A 17,351-nucleotide genomic window follows, 5' to 3' on the forward strand; every position below is an offset into this window, starting at 1 on the left:
GAAGGGCTTGAAGTTAATCCATAACATAATTTGCAGGATAATAAAAATTAAAGATGTGAAATCTCTTTTAGGTTGAGTCTTCTCCAGTCCCCAGGGTGAGTTAGATGGGTCTCTATCCTGCTTCTCACTGTGCTGCATGCATGCCATAAAGGCAGTGCAAGAAAAGTCCTCTCTGATGCACTTCTGCTACTTAAAGGATGCTGCTGCTGAATATTTACAATTAGAGATGTAAATAAACCCTTTCTGTGCAGTGCCAGGCATATTCCCTGCTTTTGCCTTCACTGGCAGTTTTCTCTCCCCAAAATCCACCCAGTTACCCTCACAGCTCTGCTGTCCCTGGCATCCTCTTCTTTTAATCACTTTGCCCAAGTCCCCTGCCCTCAGCAGTCTGATCAATGGGAACAAATGAACTTTGGGTGACATTCCTGACTGAAAAACAAGATTGAGTCCTTCACTTCCCACTGTGCTGCTGACAGCAATACCACTTAGCACTCCTACCCTGTGACGCATTACCCAAACATTAGCTAATTATCCTGCCTGACTCCTTAGAAAGTAGGCAATTAAGTATTTAGCTCCATTCTCCAAATGGGGAAAACCTGGCATAAAAAGAGGTGAAATGGGCAAAGGCCACTGTTACTGTGGAGGGTGGAAAGCAGCTCTGCCTTTTAGAAGAGCAATGTTGAGGGTAGAACTTGCCTGACCCCTCTCAGTTCTCTGCACTAAAGCTTCTTCTAGAGCACCTTGGGAGAGGGATTAATCCTTACCCAAGCCCTCACCCATTCAACTGAGGTGGGATGAACCATCCTCTAGGAAGGGCACCCAAGGAGCCCACCCACCCACCTTCTCCCTTCTGCCAAGGTGAAGGGGAATACTTGGGAAGGTGAGGATACCTCAAAGAGACTGTGTGAGCTGCCTCCAAACTGCAGACAGCAATGTTGCCAGGGCCAGTGCTCCAGAGCTCCTGGATCCTGGGAAATGCTCTGCCGGCATCATTTGAGTCAACTGTGATGGAGACCTCGGAGCCCCACGACAAAAAGTGGGCTGAAAGCTCCATCCTTTTTCTTTTTTATTCTTTTAATTGGCTGGGTTGGAAGGGACCTCAGAGCTCATCAAGTCCAACCCTTGATCCACTCCCACTGCAGTTCCCAGCCCATGGCACTGAGTGCCACATCCAGGCTCTTTGGAAATATCTCCAGGGGTGGAGAATCCACCCCTTCCCTGGGCAGCCCATTCCAATGTCTGAGCACCCTCTCCATAAAGAAATTCTTTCTAATGTCCAACCTAAACCTCCCCTGGCACAACTTGAGACCTCTTGTGCCCTCTTGTCTTGCTGAGAGTTGCCCGGGAAAAGAGCCCAACCTCCCCCTGGCTCCAACCTCCTTTCAGGGAGTTGTAGAGTGATGAGGTCTCCTATGAGCCTCCTCTTCTCCAGGCTGATGGAAGGCTGCATCCTTCTAACAGCCCATTTGGTGACCATCACAACCACGACCTGGGGATAGCTTTGGAGGGAGCAAATGCTGAAACAAGCTGTCTTTAATACAGGGAGAAAGTGTTGAGCAGAAAGGTCTTTAAAACAAAGCAACAGAAGGAGTCCTAACGTAATAACAAGAGCTCCAGCCATTGTGACTAAGTACTCCATAAAATGTGTAATTACAGCACTATAGCAACTATTGAATTCCAAGGCACATTCTGCATCTGAAACACAGGACAGAGCATCCTCTTTGGGTGATTCAGAGAAATAATCACAACTCTCAAACGCTCCACGTAAAGAACAAAAAAAAAAAAAAAAAAGGGGGAGAAGCGCCAAATTGCGACGTGCCACGTCCACCTGGCCTACAAGTGCCATCCCACAGGATGCAGCCCTGCCTAGGATGAGCCCACCTGCCTGGGGGGAGAAAAAAAAAAGAGATGAGCAAATATTTTTAGCCTGCAGCACAGCTGTGAGCATCTCCTCTGCTTCCTACGAGCGCTCACGGAATCGTGGAGCAGAGCCGAGTGCGGGGGCACATCCTGCTGGTGGGCACGGAGAGGGTGGGGTGGAGATGACATGGGAAGGACGTGGTTTATGGAAGCACGTAGGGCCCAAGTGTGATTTTTGCCCTCATTTCCATCTCAGAACCTTCTCCTGCCCTTGGGTGCCCCAGTTCAGCTCAGGCAGGGCCAAGCACGCACAGGGACCGGGGAGATTTTCTCTCCTCAGCGTGGCTCAGAGCCACTCACGTCCCTTAAAAGGCACCTCCTGCCTCAGACAAACTCTCCTCCATCGTCTGGGACACGTTGGTTTGCATCTGGAGACTGGTGAATGAAGCTGAGATACTGACCTTGATTTGAAATTAAAAAAAAAAAGCACACTTGGGCTTTGTAAAACAAGCCCTTTGAAGCTGTTTTTTATTGCAAAGAATTCCGCCGGTGTGTGTGCAGAGGCACTGGTGTTCCAGGGCCCTTTCAAGCTTCTTTTCAAGCTCTTTCACTCATTTAAGCTTTTTAACCAAAGGACGGATGCTGCAAGAGGGGGTGAAGAGGATTCAAGCAGGTATTTAAGTGCATGGCCTAGGAGCAGATGCCTGGACCAGGGCCCAGATCCGGAGAGGTATTTCATTGCATTGAAGGAGGTGTTGTTTTACCACGGTGTAAGGAGGTACAGATGATCCCTCTCTCCAAATAGGGAAAAAAGGAAATAACCCATCTTTGACACCAGCTCTTACCCCTTTTCAGCATGGAAACGCATCAAGGCCCTGCAGAAAATGGGTCTTGATCAGCTTGGACACTTTTGTTTCATAGAATCATAGAATCATCTGGGTTGGAAAGGATCTCTGAGATCATCAAGTCCAACCCTTGATCCACTGTGGTTCCCAGACCATGGCACTGAGTGCCACATTCAGTCTCTTCCTAAAAACCTCCAGGGATGGAGAATCCACCCCCTCCCTGGGCAGCCCATTCCAATACCTTATCACCCCCTCTGTAAAGAATTTCCCCCCATTCTGTCATCAAAATGACAGATGATGGTGAGTGAGGCCAGTTCAGGGAGGTTTTGGAATTGTCCCCATCTCCCTCCAACCTTGCCCACAGCTTAGAGGTAATTTTCTTTGAAGCCACTATGAGAAAAGGAGCATATGTTTGGTTGGAGAAGATGCTCTCCAGCCTCTTCAGGACGCTTTATTCCCCCTGCACCATGTGCTGAGTTAGAACAAAGCCCTGGCTTTGCAGAGGGAGCCCAGTTAGGTGAGTGAGCATTGCCAGAATCTGGTAGGACAATACCCTCGCAGGCTCTGCTTCCGCTGAGAACACAATAGGAGTTTACACAACTGCACCCACTTGAGGCTTTCACTGTGCTTCACAGCTAAGCAATGAGCCCCCAAATGTTACAGCTCTGCCTAATGTCCTTGGCTCTGTCCTGCTTTGGAAGGAAACAAGCCGTGGCCTGTGCTGCCAATGCTATTTCCTCTTGCTTCTCTTTAAAGGTCTCTTTTTCCAACAGCTGATCAGCTCTGCAGCTCCAGGGAGTACGTGAGATCCGGCTGGCCCACCATCTAGCTGGTATGGCCACGTGCCATGTTGTTGTTTGTATTGCTTTCATTTTGCTTTTATTTTTTTTTATTTCATTTTTATTTTTTCTTGCTGGAGTTCCTTGGCTCTTCCACGCGACTTGTTTTCATCCTGAACTATGTGCTCATTACATATCCAAACACCCACGCAGGTTTTACATGAGGAAACTCAAACCACACGCGCAGAAGAGGAGCAAGTTTGTGATGGGGGGAATGAGATATTTGTCTCGAGGCAGACACAAACAATTGTCAGATCCCTGAGCTGCCTGTGGTTGGATTTCAAACTCGCTGACGACAAGCACGAGGACGCCGCGTGCGCATCCTCCTGGCAAAGAGATGCAGGGGACATCTCCTGTGGTCACCCTGGCAACTCCAGCTACTCTCCAAGGTGTTTGTCCAGGGACCTCCTGACTCTTTGGCCAGGGCTCTTTGCCCTCAATGCCAAAGGGAACCATTTCTGCTGCTTGGAGAACTCTCACTTCCCCTCTGTGGCCCCATCTTCACCAAACGGCCACACGCAGCATGGATCTACCCATCCAGATCAGGTCTGGGAGGGACCAAGTGGTGCTGGAGGTTTTTTTTCAGCAAGGACCCAAGTGATGGAGTCAGAAATAGGACTGCTCTGCACTGTGTTTGCTTCATAACTGCCCTCCTGGGGGTTCTTACCTAAAGCAGCAGGTCTGAGTTGCTGCTGGATGCAGCAGTGGTGCCACTGGGATCCCCAGCTGGCATTAGTGCAGCAGACACAGCACAGCCCTGGACTAGCACAGCAGGGTTCAAACACTCATGTTTTTCAAGTCTGTCCCATTTTTATAACCCCCCCACCACTTTGGTTAAGGTCTGGCAGCCACCCTGATGGGGATGCAGAGCTCAGCTGGAGGCTCACAGGCTGTCCAAATCTGCAGAATGCTGCTCCCCTGCACACCGTGCTCCTCCACACTGTGTTTGGTCCACTCAATGGGGAAAAAAACCCCTCTCCCAGTGACCACCAGTAATTGCAAAGCACTGGGCAGGCCGAGTAAAACCACAGGACTCAGTTTGCAGCTCAGGATTGCTTTGCTTCCTTGCAGCCTTCTCTGCTGCCTCTGCTGCAGATGAATACAGATTTTCCAGGGCTGTCACTACTGCGTATTTCACCAGCATTTGTTTCACTTCAAGTCCAAAATGTGCTAAAAATAAGCTGGCTTGGCATCCAGGTCTTGATTCAAGTGGTAACAGGATACTGGGGCAGAGAAACTCCTGGGGTGGTTTGCACTGTGCAGCAGTGAGCTGCTTGCTCTCCCTCCTCATCCTCCTCCCTGCTGCTATGGGGCTGTCACCCACTGCTTGCTCATCATCCACTTTTCATCCAGTTTCATATTTGAAGGTCACAGGTTTTATATGGCATTTCTTCTCTTTGGGATGGTTGTTAGCAGGGCTCCAAATGCTGAGGTAGTGTCTCTTCCTCTGGGGCTGGGAGTATATTATTAGCGAGATCCTTAGTAAAATGTTTCTTGTAATCCTCTTGAGGTAATAATTTAGGTGGCTGTCAGGGGGGAAGCCAGCAGGCAGAAGTTTGGATAAGTGAAGTCTTAAAAGCCACAGGAAGGCCACAAACTTCAAAAAGCTTTGTTAGCAGAAGGAGGTGAGGATGTTTGCACCTCATGCATGGACTTTTGCTGAGCTGTTGCAGAGATGTGTGGCTTTGATAGCAGAGAAAACGCTGCAAACCTTCCTCCTGGGAAGGCATCCTGAGATGAAGGACTGATGCTGCCCCCCCCCTCACTTTTGAAATACCCAGTTGATGTTCAGTCTTCAAGGCTGCTGAAGGAGTTTTTCATCCACAGGCAGATTTTGCTGCTGCATTCTCACTCACTTTCCTAAAATAAAGGGGGGGGGAAAAAAAAATAAAATAAAAAAAATCCTTGCGCTAATTTAATCCTGTCAGGCATTTACTGTCCTGCCTGATAATACCTCTCCAATCTGTCATTTCCAACTGACAGCTGTTTGTTTGTTTATTTGTTTGTTTGTTTTTCCCTCCTGATCTTGAAATATCTCCTCTGCTTTCTCAAGCAGCCCAAGCTGCCCCAAGCCTCCCCCTCTCTTTGCTGGGGGCTCTGCGTGAAACCATCTCCAGGGGAAAAAACCTCCAACAATCTGAGGCAGAGAAACCTGTCAAAGATGCAGCTTAGATGCTGGTGTTTGGGGTTTCAGAGCCAGCATTTTGGCATGCAGCCACGGAGTGAGCCAAAGCACTGAGAAAACAACAGGGTGCAGGTCTGGAGATCCTGATGGGATCTTCCTTTGAAGCTGAGCAGAGCACCCCAGAGCCAGAGAGGTATGGGTGCTGCTGGTGAATTATCCATCAGCATCAACTGCAAAGGAGAAAATGATTAGATAAAAGTTACTCACTAGAATCCACAGCAAAGTTTAAAAAAAAAAAAAAAGGAGTGGTAAAGCTATGGGAAACAGCAATTCTGGAAGCCAGCACTCAATTTGCAATTGGTTTCAAATGGTGCTGTTGGTTAAATGCTAAATCTGGGCACCACTCAGTCATATGCATTTTCACTTTACTTGTTATTTACTTTCATTTATCTATTTACTGTTATTTCTGGTTTAAGTCCTTCCTGGAAAAAACAAACAACAAAAAAACTCAGTATTTAAAAACTGGCAGAAGTGTCAAAACAAGTTTCTTGGTGAACACACTGTCAAATATTCAGCTGCTAAAATGGAACAAGGGAGGACAACTGTGCTTCTCATCATAAAGATTGGCAGAGGAACCAGTGCAGGATCAAATCCCACTGGGTTTTCCTAGATCATTTTCCCAAGCACTCACCTGCAGATGGGGATGCTGTAGGATCCGAACAGGAGACATCCCCTTTGGCAATCAAAACCCCACTCCAGACCAATGGGGCATCTCCCTGAGCCTCACAGCCACCTCAGCCCCATGAGGCACGTCACTTACCTCCATGGGGTGTCCCTCTGAACCTCACAACCCAATGCAACCCCATAGGACATCCCTCTGAGACCCACAGCAGCTCCATGGGGCATCCCCCTGAGCCCTGCAGCCCAATGCAACCCCAGGGCACATACCCCCAAAGCCCCCCAACAGCACCATTGGATGTCACTCTCAGCCCCACAGCCACCTCAGACCCATGAAGCATCCCCCTCAGACCCACAGTCACATAGGGCATCTCCCTGAACCCCAGAGGAGCCCCATGGGACATTCCCCTGAGCTCCATGGGGAGCTGGGGAGTTCCATGGGGCATCTCCCAGAGCACCACTTCCACCTCAGCCCCATGAGGCATCTCCATGAGCACCCCCCTCAACCCCACAGCCCAATGCAGCCCCATAACACATTGTCCTGAGCCCCACAACCCCCCTCATCCCCATGGGACACCTCCCTAAGCCCCACAACCCACTTCATCCTCATGGGTCATCCCCCTGAGCCATCCAGAAGCTATATGGGGCATCTCCCAGGACCCCAAAAGATCTCCATGGGGCATCCCCCTGAGTCCCACAGGGAATCCCAATGCAGCCCCATAGGACATTGTCCTGAGCCCCACAACCCCCCTCATCCCCATGGGACACCCCTCTCAGCACCACAACCCACATCATCAACATGGGACACCCCGTGGAGCCCCACAGCAGCTCCATGAGGCATTCCCAGGACCCCAAAAGAACCCCGTGGGGCATCCCCCTGAGCCCCACAGGGAATCCCACTGAAACCTGCACCCCAATGCACCCCATGGGACACCCCTCTCAGCCCCACAACCCACATTATCCTCATGGGACACCCTACTGAGCCCTACAGAAGCTCCATGAGGCATTCCCAAGACTCCAGAAGAGCCCCCTGGGGCATCCCCCTCAGCCCCACAGGGAATCCCCCTAGGCCCCACAGCCAAATGCACCCCCACGGGACACCCCTCTCAGCCTCACAGCAGCCCCAGCGGTAACCCCCTCAACCCCACAGCCCAATGCAGCCCCATAACGCATTGTCCTGAGCCCCACAACCTCCCGAAGCCCCGCAGCAGCTCCATGAGGCACCTCCCAGAACCCCAAAAGAGCCCCGTGGGGCATCCCCCTGAGTCCCACAGGGAATCCCCCTCAACCCCACAGCCCAGTGCACCCCCACAGAACACCCCTCTCAGCCCCACAACCCACATCATCCTCAGGGGACACCCCCCGGAGCCCCACAGCAGCTCCACGAAGCATTCCCAAGACCCCAAAAGACCCCCTTGGGGCATCCCCTTGAGTCCCACACGGAATCCCCCTCAACCCCACTGCCCAATGCAGCCCCATAGTGCACTCCCCTCAGCTCCCTGACCCACAGCAGCCCCATGGGACACCGCCCCGAGCCCCACAGCAGCTCCACGAAGCATTCCCAAGACCCCAAAAGACCCCCATGGGGCATCCCCCTGAGTCCCACACAGAATCCCCCTCAACCCCAGAGCCCAGTGCGGCCCCATAGCGCATTGTCCTGAGCCCCACAACCCCCCTGATCCGCACAGCAGCTCCATGAAGCATTCCCAAGACCCCAAAAGACCCCCATGGGGCATCCCCCTCAGCCCCACATGGAAACCCCCTCAACCCCACAGCCCAACGCACCCACACGGAACACTCCTCTCAGCCCCACAACCCACATCATCCTCATGGGACAACCCCCAGAGCCCAACAGAAGCTCCATGAGGCACGTCCCAGGACCCCAAAAGAGTCCAGTGGGGCATCCCAACACGGAATCCCCGTCAACCCCACAGACCAATATAGCCCCATAGTGCACCCCCTTCAGCCCCCTGACCCACCTCAGCTCCACGAAGCACTCCCAAGACCCCAAAAGACGCCCCGTGGGGCATCCCCCTCAGCCCCACAGTCCATTGCACCCCCACGGGACACCCCTCTCAGCGCCACGGGCAACCCCCACAGCCCACCTCATCCCCACAGCGCTTCCTCCTCTTCCTCTTTTTCCTCCTCTTCCTCTTTTTCCTTTTCCTCCTCTTTTTCCTTTTCCTCCTCTTTTTCCTCCTCCACCTCCGGGGTCTCTGCCCCCTCCTCCCCTCACGGCCTCGGCGCCTTTAAGGGGGCGGCCCCGCCCCCCGCGGTCGCTGCCGGGGCCGCGGCTGCCGCTGCTCACAAGAAGATGGCGGCGGCGGGGCCGGCGGGTCCCGAGAGTCGGGTATTGGGCTACACCCTGCACCGCTGGAGCAGCTTCTCCTCTACCTACCTGCCCGAGTGAGTCCCGGCTTCACCTCCGGTTTCGGCCGCTCCGCGTTACCGGGGGAGGGGGGGGAAACACTGTAGGGCCTGCGCCGGGCCCTTACCCGAGGCCTGCGCGGGGAGGCCTCGGCGGGCGGAGCGGCGGTGGCGGCCGCTTCAGGGGGTGCGGGCCCGGGGAGGGGATAGGGGCGGCCCGGGCTGGCTTTGAGCTTTTGGTTGGTGAGGGGAGACCGCGTTAGAGACCGCGTTAGAAGAGGGGGAGAGCGGTGGGGAAGGAGGGAAGGAAAGAGGAAGGGAGGGGGGGTGTGAGCTGTGGTTGCGTGTGTGGGAAGGGGTGGTCAGCGGGGTGTGGGGAGGGGATGTGGGGGAAAGGGTTTGTAGAGAGGGGTTTGGGGGGGAGGTGTGTGGGGAGAGGTCTGTACTGAGGGGTTTGGGGGGATGTGTGTGGGGGAAGGGTTTGTACAGAGAGGTTTGGGTGGAATATGTGTGGAAAAGGTCTGTACTGAGGGAGGCTGTGGGTGGGAAGGTTTGGGGGGATGTGTGGGGAAAGGGTTTGTAGAGAGGGGTTTGGGGAAGAGGTGTGTGGGGAGAGGTCTGTACTGAGGGGTTTGGGGGGATGTGTGTGGGGGAAGGGTTTGTACAGAGAGGTTTGGGTGGAATATGTGTGGAAAAGGTCTGTACTGAGGGAGGCTGTGGGTGGGAAGGTTTGGGGGCATGTGTGGGGAAAGGGTTTGTAGAGAGGGGTTTGGGGAAGATGTGTGTGTGGAGAGATCTGTACTGAGAAATTTGGGGGGCTATGTGTAGGGGAAGGGTTTGTAGAGAGAGGTTTGGGGGGATATGTGTGGGAAGGGTCTGTACTGAGGGGTTTGGGGGGCTGTGTGTGGGAAGCGGTGGTCAGTAGGGTTTTGGGGGATTGTGTGTGGGGAGAGACCTGTACAGAGGGGTTTGGGGTCTATGTGTAGGGGAAGGGTTTATAGAGAGAGGTTTTGGGGGGATGTGTGTGAGAAAGGTCTGTACTGAGGGGTTTGGGGGGGGCTGTGTGTAGGGAAATGTCTGTACAGAGAGGTTTGGGGTGGGCTGTGTGTGGGGCAAGGGTTTGTACTAAAGGGTTTGGGGGGAGGTGTGTGGGAAGGGGTGGTCAGTAGGATTTGGGGGGGATGTGTGTGGGAAAGGTCTGTACTGAGGAGTTTGGGGGTGTGTGTAGGATTAGGGTTTGTACAGAGGTTTGGGGGCTGGGTGGGAAGGGGTGGTCAGCAGGGTTTTGGGGGACTGTGTGTAGGGAAAGGTCTGTACTGAGGGGTCTGGGGGGCTGTGTGTGGGGGAAAGTTTATACAGAGGGGTTTGGGGGAGCTGTCTGTAGGGGAGGGGGTGGTCAGTGGGATTTAGGGGTGCTTTGTGTGGCTGAAGAGGTGATCAGGGGGAACTAAGGGGGGGGCTGTATTTAGGGCAGGGTCTGTACAGCTGGGTTTTGATGGGGTCTGTGTGTCAAGGTGGTCAGCAGGGTTTGAGGGGCTGTGTGGGAGAGGTTGATCAGTGGGATTTTGGAGGGTTGTGGGAGCTGAGCTGGACAGGAAGATTTGGGGGGGTGATGTGTGTGGGAGGGGGTGTTCTGCAGGGCTTAGGGGGCTTTTGGAGGGAAAGGGGTGGCTAACAGGGTTGGGGGGCTCTGTGAGAGAGGGTCTGTAGGGAAAGATTTTGGAGAGGCTGTATGTATAGGAGGGGGTGGTCAGCAGGATTTTGGGGTCTGGAGGGGTTGAGCAGATCTGGGATGGTGTTAGGGGAGGAGGTTGATCATTAGCACTGGGGGGGCTGGGGTGTGTTTGGGGGAGTGGTTGATGAACAGATTTGGGGAGTGATTTGTGTAGAGTGGTAGACAAGGGGGGGGATGCACTCAAGGAGAGGTTGGCCCCGGATTTGAGAGGAAAAAAGTTAGTGGGAGATGCTGGTCACTGGGTAAAGTAGGGAGAAGGATAAGTAAACCTTCATCCTAGGGTGTTTTTTGGCAGCCAGCCTTCCCCTCCTACCCCTGAGGTCTGGTATGCTGAAGGCTTGCAGGGCTGCCCTCCCTTCTTGTGTGTGGCTTGGAAATTTGGGGTTTGGCAGAAGACCCTACAAATATGGACCTGTCCTGAATGGGAGACTCTGCTGTTTGGCAGTCAAGCTACAGCCTGTTAAATTCCTCTAGTTATTGAAATAAAAATTTGAAGTGACTCTTAACATGGTCTAGGTGTGCTGTTGTTGATACAGTTTTTTCCTAAGTTTTGGTGCTTGATGTCAGGGGGATCCTTAGGAGTACAGCACTTGGACATCTTAGTTGTCAGCTGTAGAAAACCTAATCATTGATTGTGCTGAATTTAATAACCTCTGATTGAAACAGCTTTAAGTCAGCCACTATCAACAAGCAATAAGGGTTGCCTTATTTGTTAATTATTAATAGCATGAATTAGCTTCACTTTCCAAAATGCAGTGAAACTTAAATTTCTGACCAAGGTCCTAGTTGTCCTCTGTACATTTATTTTGTTAGGTATTAAAAAGGACGGGGTCCTTCTCTAAATTATAATCTCTGGTGATAATTAAGTAATCCCTTTATCTTTTTCTTTGTTAAAAGGACTTGATTTTGAGGTGTTTCAGGTCTAATCCCTTTACCTTGTGTTAAAAAGCCTTGATTTTAAGGTGTCTCTTTCAGGTCTGTGATCATGTTTGTAGTTATTTCTAGCAGCATTTCTGTCTTTCATAAAGTGTAGGTTGCAGAATTAGAAGGGTGAGAATCCATCATTCCTCTCACTGATGCAATATGAAAAGACAATACCATATTTCTCCCAAATATTGCTTTCCAAGGTTCCTACGAGTCCTTTTTCACTATGAACTCGTGTCAGGAATTAATGTTTGTTCAGGTGGTATCTGCAGTGCTGCCCAAAGTCCTTAATGTCATTGCCTCCTGTGATACAATTCTGTTTCCTATAGCAGGTCTGCTGTTTTACAGATGCATGACCTTGTGTTTAGGTGGTTTTTAAGACGTTGTTTAATGTGCTTATCATCAGTAAAAACAACTTTTAACATCTTTTAAGTGGTGTTCAGTAATGGGGCTGCTCTCTGGCACGCTGGCCTTGGTCTGAGGGATGCTTGTGTTATGTCCTCTGGGGAAGTTTTGGTTTTTACTTCCTGTTGGTTAACTTTTGATTCCTGTGTTCTGGGAGAGAGCTTGGATATGTTTTGAAATGAAAAGGGGGGGTGGGACTTTTCTCCGTGATTTAAGGTTTAATTCTCTAAAGGAGGACATTTATAAAGAAACACGTGGGAAGGTGGGGGTTTTTTTGGGATGAAGGTGGAAAACTTGGAACGTAGCATACGGAGGGATGAATATTCAGAGCTAAAAGTTGACTTAGTATTTAATATGTGGAAAGAACAATGTTCTGGAATATTATTGGGAATTCTGGTTATCCTGGTGCTTAAATGAGTTTAGTTTTCTGGTGTAACTGGGGAGAGACCTCCTTAACCTTGAAGAAGAGGAACTCTGCTCCGTTGTATGTCAGGATATACTAAATAAATAGTGTTGCTTCTTGTTGGGAGCTGTGGTATTGAAAGCAGAGTGCTTGTGGAAGAGGAACAGAGTAGATAATCCTTTTTCTTTGTCAGCTGAGAATGACTTAAACACACTTAGGCAGTCATGTGGTCTTAAATGTAAAACAAAGTTATGAAAAATAAAACTTTCAGCACTGCTATCTGGGGAAGCAATTAGATGTCTGGTAATTTACATTACATCTGCTTGTGTGATGCTTGATGATACTGAATCTTTTCAGAACACTAAAATCACCTGATAATTATTATTTTTTAAGTGCTTTTCAAAGACCTTTCTGGTCAATTCTAGTTTAGGATCAGTAGTCTATAGAAGAACACCAGTTTTCTTTCAGTGATAGAATACTTTTCTGGTGAATGCCAGCATCTTTTCCTGTTGTGTTTGATGGGGGTACTACGGAATTCATTGGTGTGGGATCCAGTTTCTGGCTGTTTTTCTAGTTTCTGCAGCTACTTGCAAGTTTGCAAGGATCTTTCCAAACTTTAAATGCAGATTGTCCTTCTTGAGCCTGCCAAAAAATAGTTCTACTGTTTTTAAAACTGCTGGAGTTGTCCTCTGTTGGCTTGTAGCTACCAGCAGGAAGGCTGACTTGGGTATTTATTTAAAAAGCTCTGTGGGTAGAAGTGAAAGAGTTGGTCTAGTAATAGTCTAGTTCAGTCTGTGTTGTGGGGGAGGTTGTGCCTTTGGGAAGAAAATTGATCCAAGAGGAAATTTGTTCTTGAAACATCTGGTGTTTCCAGGGACACTCTGCCTGTGTTGAGAGGATTCAGCTTGTCCAGTGTGTTGTGTTATCACCTGAGACTCCTCCAGCTGATCCCTCCTCTCTCCCTGGGTCCTTTCCTGAGGATCAGAGCCACCTGTGAGAGTGCTCCCTGATGGTCCCATAAGGCACTGGCCTTGGGATTTCCCTACTACTGACAGTCACTTCCCACACAAAATGATTCCTGGTGTCCTTTGACACAAGCTGAAGGAGATCTGGATTTATTCCTCTCTCTCCTGTCCTGCAGAAAGCAATGAGCTCACTTCTATTTTTTTTTTTTGGACAAGGAGGCAAAAAACTATTTAGACAAGGTAATGTAATCCTCGTTCAAACTTAGCATTTTTTGCTAAGAAGGGGAACCAAAAGCTATTCCTCTGCATTCTGAGAGAAGCACTTCCTATCCTGATTTTTTTTATTTGCCCTTTTTTTTACCTGTTCCAGTTTGAACTGCCTGCTAAGGTGAATAAGAGGTGAAGTATTGTGTGCTGTGCAGTGGCAGTCATGTACCCTTTTCTATTGCCCAACTCTAAATTACTAGGAGCATGGTTTCTAGTGGCTGCATTAGACTTGGGATTGATGATGCTGATAGTTGGCTAATGCACTCAGGTCCTTCAGTCCCTTTTATATGGCTGACATCCCACTTGAGAGACTGACAAGAGCTTTTTACTGTTCTGTGAGTCTTGTAGCTTTGTGGTGAAGTTTCACCTTGTTTCTATTGCTCAGATTTGTAGAGTCATCCAGGTTTTCCTGTATGGTATCTCTAGAAGCAGCTCAGTCTCTTTCCTAGATTTGACTTGGAGATTTTTATTGGCATTTTGTTCAAACCTTTCTTGTGCTAAACTCATTATTAAGAATACAAAATAGCATTGGCTTCATAGCTGATAATTAAATGCCACTAGCAACCTCCTCTGAACTGGTAGTCACTTTTTCACTGCAACCCACTTTTGTCTGTTTCACTGTGGACTTATTCTGGTAATTCCAGTCTTGTCCAGGTTGTTTTATGTGGTGCTGCATCAAATGCTGAAGGCTGGATGACTCTGTTGACTCCTTTTCAGAAATCATACTGGAACAGAGAAAGCTCCAGCTCTTTGGTGCCATAGACTTTAAATATGTGTGTTTTGGTTGTTATTCTGTCATCCCATCAAACTAGGGGGAAGTAAACCAAGTGAAAGATGCTTTGGTAAATCATGAGTGACTTGTAGCCTTTCAAAGGGAGAATGCAACTTTTAATTTTTTTTTTTCTTTTTAGTAGAGGATGAGACTCTGCCTGGTTTAACAACTGTCTTGCTGTATTGTGCTTACTCTGAAGCAGAGAAGTGCTCTCCTGTGTTTTCAAATCTCATTGCAAAGCTTTAGCAAGAAGGTGCTGGCTGAGCACATGTGTAACAAAATTTTTAGCATAGAGTCCACAAAGATATAAAAATATTAATAAAAAGCCAGAGAATAACCTGAATTCCAGCTGCCCTGTTCTATGAGATTTCTGTCACAGGAAAAGACAAGTTATTTGTGGCTAGTGAAATGGGGTTTTCAGTTTCTCCTACCATGGGAAGTGGGTGTTTCAGATCTGTACCTTTGAGGTTCATAAATCTTGTAGCTGCATCCAGGTCTTGAACAATCTCATGAAAGAGTTAAGTTGTGACTAAGGGAAAGGTTCTTTCTCTGTTTTCTGGTATGCTCTGTTTCCTTGACAAGGTGAAGATACCTTCTGCTGAGTTCTCAGCAGCTTAAAGCTACCAAACCAGCCCAGAGTGCCTTGGAGCTTTTCTGGCAGTGTGAACTGTGCTCATCATCCACACTCCAGAAGTTTTAGGGCTACTGCTTATGTCTCATGGTTTCTTAAATAGCTTCAGCTATGTAGCAGTGATGATTTCCATTCCAGTTGTAGAACTGTGGCCTTGGGTGTTTTGTTTTTTGCACATGTAAGCACAAATGTACTTTTTTTTTTTTTTTTCCCCCAACTTAAAATGTCATCATTTATAGCTTTACTTGAATACTTTAATGTAGTCAATTCACTTTCCTTGTTCTTTGCCTTTAGGTATGGGAAGACAAACAGGCAGCCCTGCTGGCTGGCTGTAATTACCTGCTTGTGATGTCTTTGCAACATTGATCAATACTTTCAACATTTACTAAGATGAGCTGGGAATGCAAACACTGGCTAATGAAGCGAGTTGACCAGCTCTGTTCCCCTCTGGTGAATCCTGTGTGTAGAAATGTTCCAGTTCTGCTTCTTGTCCTTTTCAGTGCCCAGTGGAACATGTTTTTTTTTCCTCCACTTGTCTGTAAGGATTTTCTGGATGTTTCTAGACAACCTCACATTCTGACAGGCATTTCCCCCTTTGTTTAGATTGCTTCTGTAGCCTAAGATTTTTCTCTGAACTCTGAAATTCAATACTTAAAAAGCAAAGTGTTTCTGCTGGAAATACAGTTGCTTATATATAGATTGAATACTTCTCTAGTGTCAGATAAGGTGAAGTGGTGAGAAAGAAAAAGGTCAGAGGGAGGTAAGCTCATTCCTGACATTAGCATCAGAAGTCTGATAGCTCCTGCTTCCCAGGTAAAAGCAGAAATGCTGTAGCATGAGAAGAAATTTCTTCAAGCTTCAGTTAGAATATAGCCATTATTTAGGAGAGTAGACAGAGTTTTTATTCACTGGCAGAAGGATGAAGGTGAAATGCTCATTGCTCTAGTTCCCTGCTGTGACTAACCTGGCAGAACCTGTATTACTCCAATGTTCATCCTTTTTTTGGGATGGCATTTTTGGGGACCATTAAGAATGTAAAATTTTCGTAGGAGGTGTTAACATCATCAGATTATGGATCATTTGTTCTGTATGTGGCTTTATACTCTACAAGCTTAATAAAGGTTTTCTAGTTCCTGATTATTAATTACTTGCTTAAAGACTAAAACACTATTCCAAGCAGAGAATGTTTTCCTTGGGATAACTGTTGTTATTGCTTAGACAGCACCTACAGTCTGGGTGATTTTTTTTTTTTCATGGCAATGGTTATAGTTTCTTATTCTGCATGGTCATCTTTTTTAGCAGATTGCTGTTAGAATGCACAGTTAGGAGGTTTATATTGCCACCATTGATTTTATGATGTGATCATGATTTTTCTGTTGAGGTTAAGTGTGCAGCATTGATTCAATCAGTTCAGGTGTCAACATCTTCCAAATTTCCAAACTTCCAAACCTAGGCAGTAGGCAGTGCTTGACTTTGTTAAATTGCATGTTAATGTAAACTTCTAAAACTAGTTTTGCCTCTTTTTTTATTATTTTTATTTTTTTTTAATTTTTTTTACTGCAGCCTGTTGAAGTTTTTAGGAATAGTGGACTGTAAGTTCAGCTATGTTTAAATTAAATAATATATGTTGCTGGAAGGGTAGGGAGAGAGTGCTGAAGGTGCAGAGTGGTTTGTTGCCTTAGGTAGTTGCTATTTTAGTCATTACTTGAAACTCAGGATGCATAATCTTTGAGAAATTATTTCCTGGTTCAACTTAAATCAGGGAGCACAACCATATATTTAAGCCAAATGTAGCAGCCTGCATGTCTGAATTTAAAGTGCAGAAGCAAACTGGTTAATAGCACTTGCTCTTTCTCTGGTGTGTTCTGCAGTTCCTGGAAAGTGACATGATTGATAATGGAGGAAAATTACACACAGATAATTTTGAGTTTGGTGGCATTTTCCTCAATCCTCTGCATTTTCTCACCCATCTGACTGCTGGGTTCATAATATCACTCTCAAGCTCTGGGAAAGTGCCTGAAAACCACTGAAACTCTGCTGAGTATATTACCTGTATTTTTCTTGAATGCTTTTCTGTAGGTACATTAAGCAGCATTTGGCTCTTATGGTAAGATCCATTTAAATATTTGAATATTTAAATATAATATTTAAATATTTAAATAATAATTCACTAGTCTAGTCTGCATCTGAAGATGTGTTAGCTGGGTTAGCAAAGAAGTGCTCTTAAAAGACAGTGTTAAAATAAAAGAAAAAATTTAGATCAGGTTGATGGCCTTGTGAGTAAGGAACTGCTGAAAGTCTTCCCACCCTCCTCTTTCCTGATGCTGTGCTGTTACTAGCTTTCACATTTTATCTCCTAAACTCCCTACTTTCTGGTACAGGGTTTGGAAACTATCAAATGTGAAAGTAATGTTGATCTGGGAACTGGTGCATCCTTCTGCAGGAATAATTTATATTGCTTCAACATAAGGAATTATTCCCTAATGTAGCCCTGGGGGCAGATATTTCTGACTTGTAACACAATTGCCAAAATTC

At 47.8% G+C, this 17,351-nt stretch overlaps 1 protein-coding gene across 2 annotated transcripts in view; it reads left to right on the forward strand.

The window, feature by feature from the left end:
• The first annotated feature begins 8,601 nt into the window (after positions 1–8,601).
• The window catches only part of MKLN1 (muskelin 1), a 100,602-nt gene continuing 91,852 nt past the window's right edge, over positions 8,602–17,351 (forward strand). Inside the window, exon 1 of one of the 2 annotated variants that reach the window (XM_071734211.1) lies at positions 8,602–8,753. In XM_071734211.1, coding sequence (XP_071590312.1) covers positions 8,662–8,753 — 92 coding nt within the window. In that variant the 5' untranslated portion in view covers positions 8,602–8,661. The remainder of the gene's footprint in view (positions 8,754–17,351) is intronic. The other variant, XM_071734212.1, reaches the window with a different exon arrangement.

The sequence above is a fragment of the Heliangelus exortis genome, chromosome 1, assembly GCF_036169615.1.
Source record: "Heliangelus exortis chromosome 1, bHelExo1.hap1, whole genome shotgun sequence".
NCBI lineage: Eukaryota > Metazoa > Chordata > Aves > Apodiformes > Trochilidae > Heliangelus > Heliangelus exortis.